This window comes from Astyanax mexicanus, chromosome 2 (assembly GCF_023375975.1).
Source record: "Astyanax mexicanus isolate ESR-SI-001 chromosome 2, AstMex3_surface, whole genome shotgun sequence".
NCBI lineage: Eukaryota > Metazoa > Chordata > Actinopteri > Characiformes > Acestrorhamphidae > Astyanax > Astyanax mexicanus.
In genome coordinates, this window is record NC_064409.1 from 63967933 (window position 1) to 63982172 (window position 14240).

The 14240-nt window shown below is 37.9% G+C and overlaps 1 protein-coding gene across 1 annotated transcript in view; it reads left to right on the plus strand.

Annotated features, from left to right (window-relative positions):
* Positions 1-14240, plus strand: part of b4galnt4a (beta-1,4-N-acetyl-galactosaminyl transferase 4a) — a 289838-nt gene that overhangs the window by 261041 nt on the left and 14557 nt on the right. The window contains exons 12-13 of the mRNA XM_022672115.2: positions 12525-12625; positions 13894-13967. Of these exons, the coding sequence (XP_022527836.2) occupies positions 12525-12625; positions 13894-13967 (175 nt within the window). The remainder of the gene's footprint in view (positions 1-12524; positions 12626-13893; positions 13968-14240) is intronic.

The following is a 14240-nucleotide window of genomic DNA, read 5'->3' on the forward strand; positions in this document are numbered from 1 at the left end:
AGAAAGACAGAACATTCCCTATCAGTGTGTTTCTATTTATCAAAAAGAGAAGAAACGTCCGATTGGGCTCCAAATTGGTACTCATGATCAAGTGGTCTGTATATACATGAATGTAAATTTGTGTGTTGATAGGGTCAAAGGTTCCTGACTTCTGACCATTTAGGTTTGAAAAAAGTGATAATACAGGCTTATGGCCTACAAAATGGCTGTTGCTCTTTGGCCATATTAGAGGCAAAAAAATATCTGATTTGGCTCAAAATTTGCAATCAAGATCACAATATCAATCTATATATGTATGTCAATTTCTGTGTCAATAGGGTCAAAGGTTCCTGTCTTCTGTCCATTTAGATTTGAAAAAAGCGATAATACAGGCTTGAGGCCTACAAAATCGCTGTAGTTTTCCAGCCGTTGTAGAGGCAAAACATGTCCGATTTGGCTTAAAATTTGCAATCAAGATCAGATTATCAGTCTATATATGTGTATAAATTTGTGTGTTGATAGGGTGAAAGGTTCCTGTCTTCTGTCCATTTAGGTTGGAAAAAAGCGATAAATAGAATAAATTGAAAATAGTTATTTTTTCACTGTAGAGCCTACTGAAGACTTATTTGGCTCATAATTGGCACATGTACTTCAAATGTCATTGTTAATTAGTAGCTTCAACAGTTTTGGCATGTTTTAAACTTTGACAGAGTTTTGGCCAAATAACTCTGAAAAGGCTTTCACGTACATGTTTGATCAAGGTGTTGGGGCCATAAAAAGTTAAAATTCCAACATTTTTTTGATAATTATTTACCTACACGGTCTCAAGATTGTGAAAAGACCAAAGTTGATTTAATTGGTTGAATATCCAGGGACTAGTTCGAAAAGTGCAATTTTTACTCTACTGGCCACTGATGCAAAACAATACATTTTTGGTAAAGACATGTAATTACAAAGTTGTAAAGGTTACAGCAAAGCATACAACTCAAAAAGAATAACAAGCCTAGGTCACTTGTACCTTTAGATATAACTGATTTTCTGCTATAGCGCCCCCTAGAGGCCAATCAACGCCATATTTTAATGGATGATAAAAGGCCCTCATATACATGTACAATATAAGTATCGTCCTGATTGGTGATTGTTTAGCCTGTCAAAAGCTTGCTGTAATCTGATTGGCTAATAGCGACCACAAAAATTCACACATCAAAATATCCTTCGGTAGACCATTAGGACATAGGCCACAGAGGATACATGCCAAACGAGAGCTTGATAGCTTGTACGGTTCCTGAGAAACAGATTTTTAGCTTTGGCTCCGCCCCCTGGGGGCGTACGTCTACACAGATTGACAGGCTACCTCAGAATCATGTTATTACCAAAGGTCTAAAGCGGCATTAGTGTCAGTTTAAGCATTCAAAAGTTACAGCTGTTAGAGTGAATTTTGGTGTGCCACGGTAAGATTAATTTGCATATGGCGGCCATATTGTTTACAAATTTCAAGATTTTTTCGATAATTATTGAGGTTGGGACTCTGCTGAGTTGTTTGACACCAAACTTGTCAGGATTGGTCAAAAATCCACAGACTAGTTCGCAAAAGTAGGTTTTGCATTTTATGCTAAATAGCAAAAAATCTAAGTGGGCGGAGCTTAGTATTTCTATTGACCTTTTTGATTTGCCATTAAGCAAGGAATCATATAATGCAAGAATTTTTGCTCTAGCTATCAGGGCGTGGGAGTTACGAGGCCAAACGCGTTGACCTTCGCCATAGCGCCCCCTTGAGGCCGATCGGGCTCATCTTTTGAATCTGAGTAGCGGTGAGAAGTACTACCATATGACCAAGTCTCAGCCCTGTAGGCCTTACGGTTTCTTCTGCCCAATCACTTCTATGGCAGAAAAAGAATAAGAACTATAATAATAATAAATATAGCCGCAAGCGGCGATTTACGGGGTTCGAGCGTTACAGTCAAAGAGGCCCCTGGAGGTCAGTTAGGCTTAAAACATGTTGCTGGTTGACCGGCATCACCAAACTGGATGACCAGCATGGCAAAGGTGTTTGGCCAGTATGACCAAGCTGGATGACCAGCATTGCTATAATGACAAAGCTGAATGACCAGCAGGACCATAATGACCAATGTGAATGACCAGAATTACCTAGCTGGATGGGCAGCATAACCAAGCTAGGTGAACAGCGTGACCATAAAGACCATAATGACAATGCTAGATGAGTGGTGTGAGTAAACTAGTTGAAATGCATTGATAAATTGTGCTGTAGTGTTCAGCAGGTTTTATGTGGTCTCTTGCTGCACTCTAGTGGGCATTCGGAGAGCCTAGCAGTGAGGCATAAAAGGGCACATATCAATAACCAATAATATCAATAATAGTGTATAAGTTTTGACCTGATTAACATTTAGCCTGTCAAAAGCTTACTGGAATGCGATTGGCTTATAGTGACCACAAAAGTGTCCATATCAAATTTTCATTTGGTGTACCATTAGTGCATGGGCCATAGATGATAATTGGCAAGGATGACCTTGATAGCTTGTATGGTTCTAGAGAAACAGCTATCGAGCATTGGCTCCGCCCCCGGGGGTGTATGTCTACTTAAACTGACAGGGTATCTGAGAGTCATGTAATGATCAAAGGACTGAAGTGGTATTAGTTTCAGGTTAAGCATTCAAAAGTTATAAGTGTTAAAGACATTTTACTGCACCATGGAAAAACTAATTTGCATATGGCGGCCATATTGTTTATAAATGTAAAGATTTTGTTTAATAATTATTGAGGAGTAAGCTCTGCTGAACTGTTTGACACCAAACATGTCATGATTGGACAAGGAGGCAAAGACAAGTTCTCAAAAGTAGGTTTTGCATATTATGCAAATTAAAAAAAAAAATTGGGTGGAGCATAAACAAGAATGACCCAGGTGGCTGACCAGCATGACCAAGAAGGATAAAGATGTTCAATTAAGCAAGACAAGCAAGATTGAATAAGTTCAGCAGAGCTTTAATTTAGAATAATTCACCTGTAGCTGTTTCACCAAATGACCACCAGAGCGCAGCAAGAAACCACATATAACCTGCTGGAAATCTATCACTCTATAAGTAAGACAGAACATTCCCTATCAGTGTGTTTCTATTTATTAAAAAGAGAAGAAAAGTCCGATTGGGCTCCAAATTGGTACTCATGATCAAGTGGTCTGTATATACATGTATGTAAATTTGTGTGTTGATAGGGTCAAAGGTTCCTGACTTCTGACCATTTAGGTTGGAAAAAAGTGATAATACAGGCTTATGGCCTACAAAATGGCTGTTGCTCTTTGGCCATATTAGAGGCAAAAAATATCTGATTTGGCTCAAAATTTGCAATCAAGATCACAATATCATTCTATATATGTATGTCAATTTCTGTGTCAATAGGGTCAAAGGTTCCTGACTTCTGTCCATTTAGATTTGAAAAAAGCGATAATACAGGCTTGAGGCCTACAAAATCGCTGTAGTTTTCCAGCCATTGTAGAGGCAAAACATGTCCGATTTGGCTGAAAATTTGCAATCAAGATCAGATTATCAGTCTATATATGTGTATAAATTTGTGTGTTGATAGAGTGAAAGGTTCCTGTCTTCTGTCCATTTAGGTTGGAAAATAGCGATAAATAGAATAAATTGAAAATAGTTATTTTTTCACTGTAGAGCCTACTGAAGACTTATTTGGCTCATACTTGGCACATGTACTATAAATGTCATTGTTAATTAGTAGCTTCAACAGTTTTGGCATGTTTTAAACTTTGACAGAGTTTTGGCCAAATAACTCTGAAAAGGCTTTCACGTTCATGTTTGATCAAGGTGTTGGGGCCATAAAAAGTTAAAATTCCAACATTGTTTTGATAATTATTTACCTACAGGGTCTCAAGATTGTGATAAGACCAAAGTTGATTTAATTGGTTGAATATCCAGGGACTAGTTCGAAAAGTGCAATTTTTACTCTACTGGCCACTGATGCAAAACAATACATTTTTGGTAAAGACATGTAATTACAAAGTTGTAAAGGTTACAGCAAAGCATATAACTCAAAAAGAATAACAAGCCTAGGCCACTTGTACCTTTAGATATAACTGATTTTCTGCTATAGCGCCCCCTAGAGGCCAATCAACGCCATATTTTAATGGGTGATAGAAGGCCCTCATATACATGTAGCGTATAAGTATCGTCCTGATTGGTGATTGTTTAGCCTGTCAAAAGCTTGCTGTAATCTGATTGGCTAATAGCCACCACAAAAATTCACACATCAAAATATCCTTCGGTAGACCATTAGGAAATAGGCCACAGAGGATACATGCCAAACGAGAGCTTGATAGCTTGTACGGTTCCTGAGAAACAGATTTTTAGCTTTGGCTCCGCCCCCTGGGGGCGTACGTCTACACAGATAGACAGGCTACCTCAGAATCATGTTAGTAACAAAGGTCTAAAGCGGCATTAGTGTCAGTTTAAGCATTCAAAAGTTACAGCTGTTAGAGTGAATTTTGGTGTGCCACGGTAAGATTAATTTGCATATGGCGGCCATATTGTTTAGAAATTTCAAGATTTTTTCGATAATTATTGACGTTGGGACTCTGCTGAGTTGTTTGACACCAAATTTGTCAGGATTGGTTAAAAATCCACAGACTAGTTCGCAAAAGTAGGTTTTGCATATTATGCTAAATAGCAAAAAATCTAAGTGGGCGGAGCTTAGTATTTCTATTGACCTTTTTGATTTGCCATTAACCAAGGAATCATAAAATGCAAGAATTTTTGCTCTAGCTATCAGGGCGTAGGAGTTACGAGGCCAAACGCGTTGACCTTCGCCATAGCGCCCCCTTGAGGTCGATCGGGCTCATCTTTTGAATCTGAGTAGCGGTGAGAAGTACTACCATATGACCAAGTCTCAGCCCTGTAGGCCTTACGGTTTCTTCTGCCCAATCACTTCTATGGCAGAAAAAGAATAAGAACTATAATAATAATAATAATAATAATAATAATAATCAGAACAATTACAATAGGGTTTCTAGCACTACGTGCTCGAACCCCTAATAATCAGAACAATTACAATAGGGTTTCTAGCACTACGTGCTCGAACCCCTAATAATCAGAACAATTACAATAGGGTTTCTAGCACTACGTGCTCGAACCCCTAAATATAGCCGCAAGCGGCGATTTACGGGGTTCGAGCGTTACAGGCAAAGAGACCCCTGGAGGCCAGTTAGGCTTAAAACATGTTGCCGGTTGACCGGCATCGCCAAACTGGATGAGGATGACCAGCATGACCGTGAAGACCAAGCTAGATTACCAGCATGACTAATCTGGATGACAAACTTGTTGACCATATTGACCAAGCTGGAAGACCATAATGACCAAACTGGATGACCAGCATGGCAAAGGTGGTTGGCCAGTATGACCAAGCTGGAAGACCACCATTACTATGAGGACAAAGCTGAATGACCAGCAGAACCATAATGACCAATGTGAATGGCCAGCATGACCAAGCTGGATGGCCAGCATAACCAAGCTGGGTGACCAGCGTGACCATAAAGACCATAATGGCAATGCTAGATGAGTGGTGTGAGTAAACTAGTTGAAAAGCATTGATAAATTGAGCTGTAGTGTTCATCAGGTTTTATGTGGTGTCTTACTGCACTCTAGTGCGCATTTGGTGAAACAAATTCAGTTCTTAAATTGAAAAAACACAAGGCATAAAAAGGGCAAATAAATAACCCGTATATAGTATATAAGTTTTGACCTGATTAACATTCCGCCTGTTAAAAGCTTGCTGGAATGTGATTGGCTAATAGTGACCACAAAAGTGTCCATATCAAATTTTCATTTTGTGTACCATTAGTGCATTAGTGCCATAGATGATAATTGGCTAGGATGACCTTGATAGCTTGTATGGTTCTAGAGAAACAGCTATCGAGCATTGGCCTCGCCCCCTGGGGGTGTATGTCTACTTAAACTGACAGGGTATCTGAGAATCATGTAATGATCAAAGGACTGAAGTGGTGTTAGTGTCAGGTTAAGCATTCAAAAGTTATAAGTGTTAAAGACATTTCACTGCACCATGGTAGAACTCATTTGCATATGGCGGCCATATTGTTTATAAATGTAAAGATTTTTTTAATAATCATTGAGGAGTAAGCTCTGCTGAACTGTTTGATACCAAACATGTCATGATTGATCAAGGATCCAAGGACAAGATCTCAAAAGTAGGTTTTGCATATTATGCAAATTAAAAAAAAAAAAATAAGGGGGTGGAGCATAAACAAGAATGACCCAGGCGGCTGACCAGCATGAACAAGAAGGATAAATATGTTCAATTAAGCAAGACAAGCAAGATTGAATAAGTTCAGCAGAGCTTTAATTTAGAATAATTCACCTGTAGCTGTTTCACCAAATGACCACCAGAGCGCAGCAAGAGACCACATATAACCTGCTGGAAATCTATCACTCTATCAGAAAGACAAAACATTCCCTATCAGTGTGTTTCTATTTATTAAAAAGAGAAGAAAAGTCCGATTGGGCTCCAAATTGGTATTCATGATCAAGTGGTCTGTATATACATGTATGTAAATTTGTGTGTTGATAGGGTCAAAGGTTCCTGACTTCTGACCATTTAGGTTTGAAAAAAGTGATAATACAGGCTTATGGCCTACAAAATGGCTGTTGCTCTTTGGCCATATTAGAGGCAAAAAATATCTGATTTGGCTCAAAATTTGCAATCAAGATCACAATATCAGTCTATATATGTATGTCAATTTCTGTGTCAATAGGGTCAAAGGTTCCTGACTTCTGTCCATTTAGATTTGAAAAAAGCGATAATACAGGCTTGAGGCCTACAAAATCGCTGTAGTTTTCCAGCCGTTGTAGAGGCAAAACATGTCCGATTTGGCTGAAAATTTGCAATCAAGATCAGATTATCAGTCTATATATGTGTATAAATTTGTGTGTTGATTGGGTGAAAGGTTCCTGTCTTCTGTCCATTTAGGTTGGAAAATAGCGATAAATAGAATAAATTGAAAATATTTATTTTTTCACTGTAGAGCCTACTGAAGACTTATTTGGCTCATACTTGGCACATGTACTTCAAATGTCATTGTTAATTAGTAGCTTCAACAGTTTTGGCATGTTTTAAACTTTGACAGAGTTTTGGCCAAATAACTCTGAAAAGGCTTTCACGTACATGTTTGATCAAGGTTTATGGGCCTCAAATAGTTAAAATGTCAAGATTTTTTTGATAATTATTTACCTACAGGGTCTCAAGATTGCATCAAGATCAAATTTGTTTTGATTGATTAAGGACTTAAAGACAAGTTCGAAAAGAGCAATTTTTACTCTTTTGCCAACTGATGAAAATGTTTGCATTTTTGGTAAACACATGTAATTACAAAGTTGTAAAGGCTACAGCAAAGTATGCAAATAAAAAAGAATAACAAGCCTAGGCCACTTGTACCTTTAGATATAACTGATTTTCTGCTATAGCGCCCCCTTGAGGCCAATCAACGCCAGATTTTAATGGATGATAGAAGGCCCTGAGATACATGTAGGGTATAAGTATCGTCCTGATTGGTCATTGTTTAGCCTGTCAAAAGCTTGCTGGAATCTGATTGGCTAATAACGATCGCAAAAATTTGCATATCAAATTTTCCTTCTGTAAAACATTAGGACATAGGCCATAGATGATACTTGCCAAAGGAGAGCTTCATAGCTTGTACGGTTCCTGAGAAACAGATTTTTAGCTTTGGCTCCGCCCCCTGGGGGCGTATGTCTACACAGATTGACATGCTACCTCATAATCATGTTGGCATCGTAGGTCTAAAGTGGCATTAGTGTCGGTTTAAGCATTCAAAAGTTACAGCTGTTAAAGTAAATTTGGGTGTGCCACGGTAAGATTAATTTGCATATGGCGGCCATATTTTTTGCAAATTTCAAGATTTTTTTAATAATTATTGAGGTTGGGACTCTGCTGAGTTGTTTGACACCAAACATGTCAGGATTGGTCAATGAGTTTAGGACAAGTTCTCAAAAGTAGGTTTTGCATATTATGCTAAATAGCAAAAAATCTAAGTGGGCGGAGCTTAGTGGTTCTATTGACCTTTTTGATTTGCCATTAACCAAGGAATCATATACTGTAAGAATTTTTGCTCTAGCTATCAGGGCGTAGGAGTTACGAGGCCAAACGCGTTGACCTTCGTCATAGCGCCCCCTTGAGGCCGATCGGGCTCATCTTTTGAATCTGAGTAGCGGTGAGAAGTACTACCATATGACCAAGTCTCAGCCCTGTAGGCCTTACGGTTTCTTCTGCCCAATCACTTCTATGGCAGAAAAAGAATAAGAACTATAATAATAATAATAATAATAATAATAATAATAATAAATATAGCCGCAAGCGGCGATTTACGGGGTTCGAGCGTTACAGGCAAAGAGACCCCTGGAGGCCAGTTAGGCTTAAACTGGATGAGGATGACCAGCATGACCGTGAAGACCAAGCTAGATTACCAGCATGACTAATCTGGATGACAAACTTGTTGACCATAATGACCAAACTGGATGACCAGCATGGCAAAGGTGGTTGGCCAGTATGAACAAGCTGGAAGACCACCATTACTATGAGGACAAAGCTGAATGACCAGCAGGACCATAATGACCAATGTGAATGGCCAGCATGACCAAGCTGGATGGCCAGCATAACCAAGCTGGGTGACCAGCGTGACCATAAAGACCATAATGGCAATGCTAGATGAGTGGTGTGAGTAAACTAGTTGAAAAAAGCATTGATAAATTGAGCTGTAGTGTTCATCAGGTTTTATGTGGTGTCTTACTGCACTCTAGTGCGCATTTGGTGAAACAAATTCAGTTCTTAAATTGAAAAAACACAAGGCATAAAAAGGGCATATAAATAACCCGTATATAGTATATAAGTTTTGACCTGATTAACATTCAGCCTGTCAAAAGCTTGCTGGAATGTGATTGGCTAATAGTGACCACAAAAGTGTCCATATCAAATTTTCATTTGGTGTACCATTAGTGCATGGGCCATAGATGATAATTGGCTAGGATGACCTTGATAGCTTGTATGGTTCTAGAGAAACAGCTATCGAGCATTGGCTCTGCCCCCTGGGGGTGTATGTCTACTTAAACTGACAGGGTATCTGAGAATCATGTAATGATCAAAGGACTGAAGTGGTATTAGTGTCAGGTTAAGCATTCAAAAGTTATAAGTGTTAAAGACATTTTACTGCACCATGGTAGAACTCATTTGCATATGGCGGCCATATTGTTTATAAATGTAAAGATTTTTTTAATAATTATTGAGGAGTAAGCTCTGCTGAACTGTTTGACACCAAACATGTCATGATTGGTCAAGGATCCAAGGACAAGATCTCAAAAGAAGGTTTTGCATATTATGCAAATTTAAAAAAAAATTAAGTGGGTGGAGCATAAACAAGAATGACCCAGGCGGCTGACCAGCATGAACAAGAAGGATAAATATGTTCAATTAAGCAAGACAAGCAAGATTGAATAAGTTCAGCAGAGCTTTAATTTAGAATAATTCACCTGTAGCTGTTTCACCAAATGACCACCAGAGCGCAGCAAGAGACCACATATAACCTGCTGGAAATCTATCACTCTATCAGAAAGACAGAACATTCCCTATCAGTGTGTTTCTATTTATTAAAAAGAGAAGAAAAGTCCGATTGAGCTCCAAATTGGTACTCATGATCAAGTGGTCTGTATATACATGTATGTAAATTTGTTTGTTGATAGGGTCAAAGGTTCCTGACTTCTGACCATTTAGGTTTGAAAAAAGTGATAATACAGGCTTATGGCCTACAAAATGGCTGTTGCTCTTTGGCCATATTAGAGGCAAAAAATATCTGATTTGGCTCAAAATTTGCAATCAGGATCACAATATCAGTCTATATATGTATGTCAATTTCTGTGTCAATAGGGTCAAAGGTTCCTGACTTCTGTCCATTTAGATTTGAAAAAAGCGATAATACAGGCTTGAGGCCTACAAAATCGCTGTAGTTTTCCAGCCGTTGTAGAGGCAAAACATGTCCGATTTGGCTGAAAATTTGCAATCAAGATCAGATTATCAGTCTATATATGTGTATAAATTTGTGTGTTGATAGGGTGAAAGGTTCCTGTCTTCTGTCCATTTAGGTTGGAAAATAGCGATAAATAGAATAAATTGAAAATAGTTATTTTTTCACTGTAGAGCCTACTGAAGACTTATTTGGCTCATACTTGGCACATGTACTTCAAATGTCATTGTTAATTAGTAGCTTCAACAGTTTTGGCATATTTTAAACTTTGACAGAGTTTTGGCCAAATAACTCTGAAAAGGCTTTCACGTACATGTTTGATCAAGGTTTATGGGCCTCAAATAGTTTAAATGTCAAGATTTTTTTAATAATTATTTACCTACAGGGTCTCAAGATTGCATCAAGACCAAATTTGTTTTGATTGATTAAGGACTTAAAGACAAGTTCGAAAAGAGCAATTTTTACTCTTTTGGCCACTGATGAAAATCTTTGCATTATTGGTAAACATATGTAATTACAAAGTTGTAAAGGCTACAGCAAAGTATACAACTAAAAAAGAATAACAAGCCTAGGCCACTTGTACCTTCAGATATAACTGATTTTCTGCTATAGCGCCCCCTTGAGGCCAATCAACACCATATTTTAATGGATGATAGAAGGCCCTGAGATACATGTAGGGTATAAGTATCGTCCTGATTGGTCATTGTTTAGCCTGTCAAAAGCTTGCTGGAAACTGATTGGCTAATAACGATCGCAAAAATTTGCATATCAAATTTTCCTTCTGTAAAACATTAGGACATAGGCCATAGATGATACATGCCAAAGGAGAGCTTCATAGCTTGTACGGTTCCTGAGAAACAGATTTTTGGCTTTGGCTCCGCCCCCTGGGGGCGTATGTCTACACAGATTGACGGGCTACCTCCGAATCATGTTGGCATCAAAGTTCTAAAGTGGCATTAGTGTAGGTTTAAGCATTCAAAAGTTACAGCTGTTAGAGTAAATTTGGGTGTGCCACGGTAAGATTAATTTGCATATGGCGGCCATATTGTTTACAAATTTCAAAATTTTTTTGATAATTATTGAGGTTGGGACTCTGCTGAGTTGTTTGACACCAAATATGACAGGATTGGTCAATGACCCTAGGACAAGTTCTCAAAAGTAGGTTTTGCATATTATGCTAAATAGCAAAAAATCTAAGTGGGCGGAGCTTAGTGGTTCTATTGACCTTTTTGATTTCTCATTAACCAAGGAATCATATAATGCAAGAATTTTTGCTCTAGCTATCAGGGCGTAGGAGTTACGAGGCCAAACGCGTTGACCTTCGCCATAGCGCCCCCTTGAGGCCGATCGGGCTCATCTTTTGAATCTGAGTAGCGGTGAGAAGTACTACCATATGACCAAGTCTCAGCTCTGTAGGCCTTACGGTTTCTTCTGCCCAATCACTTCTATGGCAGAAAAAGAATAAGAACTATAATAATAATAATAATAATAATAATAATAATAATAATAATAATAATAATAATAATAATAATAATCAGAACAATTACAATAGGGTTTCTAGCACTACGTGCTCGAACCCCTAATAATAATAATAATAATAATCAGAACAATTACAATAGGGTTTCTAGCACTACGTGCTCGAACCCCTAATAATAATAATAATAATAATAATAATAATAATAATAATCAGAACAATTACAATAGGGTTTCTAGCACTACGTGCTCGAACCCCTAATAAGAAGAAAAATCTTAGCAAAAACAATAGGGTTCTACGCACCTTCGGTGCTTCAACCCTAAATATGGTGCCATGGAGGAAGCGGTGTGGTTACCCACCACACTACACCAACAATTATCACCTAAATATAAGAATGTAAATGTAAATGTAACCACTACACTACACCAACAATTATCACCTAAATATAAGAACTGTTCTAATCCTATTTTATCTTCAGATTTGATGATATCATTGTTAATGACATGATACTGTCACTTTCAGATCATTCACAGAGACATAATAATAACCAAAGGAATTGAGTTAAAAGGATTTTTTTAAGACAGTAACAGTCCACAAATGCTTTTCTGTATTTCGTTTCATCTTTTTGATCCCAGCGTTTAAGAAATAATCAAAGACTCTTTTGTAGCACCTGTTATTCTGCGCTCTATACAACTACAGAAAGTCAGAGGCAGATGTTGAGCACTGCTGCCCCCATTTGGTGAGTTTATTTCAGTGCAGGAGAGAGGGGGGTTGCTACATGATCACTCAGAGATTAGGTTCAGGACATGTTCCATTACAGATTACATAAATTACTTTATATAATCAATAAATTGAATTGAAATGTTGTCTGCATCTAGTGTTTTCTGTGAAGCTCAAATAATGACAGTGACTGTCGGTGTGTCAGGGTTATCACTCTGTTTTCATCTTCTTTTCCTTAATATCTCTCCTTTTTTGGTTTTCTCTGCTTTTCTCCTTTCTCAGGTCTATTTATCCTTCGTCTATCCTAATGACTTCACTCGACTCACCCACATGGAGAGAGAGAATAAGTGTTTCTACCGGGAGTCGCCCATTTACCTAGAGAAGTAAGCTTCCCTTCTGAATTAATGACTTGGCAGCTTTCTGAGTGAAACAGTCGTCTTAAGTATTGGCCGTTTCATCATTTATTACTGGTAGTTTTTTTTTTTGCGTGAAGTATGTTAAGTATACTCAAATATCGATGGTGCATACATACCATACCAGTTAAATATGTGTTTTTTTTTCTAACTAAGTTAAATGATTACTTACTATTTAGCAATGTTTTTTTTTGTCATAAATACTGTTATTTTTGACCCTTACTGTAAAGTGTTACCAAAAGGAATCAGATAACAGTGCAAGTTCAGGGACAACAGCATAAGGAAAATTAGCAGTGACTTGCATTAGCCAGTGCAACAGGTTAGTACATTAATATTTAGGATAATAAACTGCCACACCTGCACTATTAAGATTTGTGTATAGTCTATATCTTATAGTATTAGTGTGTATTAGTTCACTGCACTCCTTAATGCAGCCTTAATCTCTCCCAATGGCTCATGACTGTGATGATTGCTAACATAGGTGTTTTTAGTTTTGTTATTGTAACAGAATAGGCAGCTAGCATTTTTTGAGCTGTCTGATGATGTTGCAGTGGCATCCCAAACTGCATACCACACAAAATAGTGGGATGCAGGCATGGACTCCTAGGTGTAAAGTGCAGTAGCTGTAGTGCAATGGACAAGTACTTGTAGCGAATGAATAAAATACATCAGTGCTTTGTGAAGACAGCAGCATAACAATACCATTACCAGTGTTGTGTTTTCATTGTCACATGCTAAAAGTTATTTCTGCACCGCTGATGAGTTGGTAATTATGAGCCATGTGTTATACAACACTGTTATTCATCCATTAATTTTTTTACATTAATTACTTTAATATATATATATATATATATATATATATATATATATATATATATATATATATATATATATATATATATATATATAAAGAGGTGCACCTCTAGTGTATAATATGAGGAGATATATCTAGCATGTGTAATCAGACATGAATAAACTGGTGAATAAATACAGAGAAAAGAAAAAAGAAAAGAGTTGGGAAATAATGCCCTTCAGCAGAGTAACCTGCTGACCTCTTTTGGAGTCAAACCAAATACTTTAACTAGAAAACAGACTAGAAAAAGCAGTGTTCTGTGCAGTGTACAGGTCATTTATCTGCTGAAGTGGACTGATGGTTATTTGTGTGAAGGACGTTTCGTCAGTAGAATGCCTGCCTGTGTTTTATGTGATTCTAACTATATTTCTCTGCAATCTTTCAGGTTTGGCTTCTACAAATACATGAAAATGGATGAGGAGGAGGATGATAGGCCATTCTTCTTCCCCAACCCTGATGGTGGGTGCCTGTCTGTCTGTGTGTGTGTGTGTGTGTGTTTATATTGGACTCATCTCAGCTCAGTGATCCAAAAACGAAATGAGCTTTATTAGAGCGGTATTTACACAAGGTGTTTCATTAGAGTATGGCACATTCATATGGGCATAAAAGCTTTGAATCGGAGCCAGGAATCGAAGAGCTGAGATTGATTTCATTTCCAAACATAGGACAGCTATATTGCCTGGAAGGACAATCTGAGGTCCTCTGTGGACGGCTGCCAATTGGAAAGGCTTT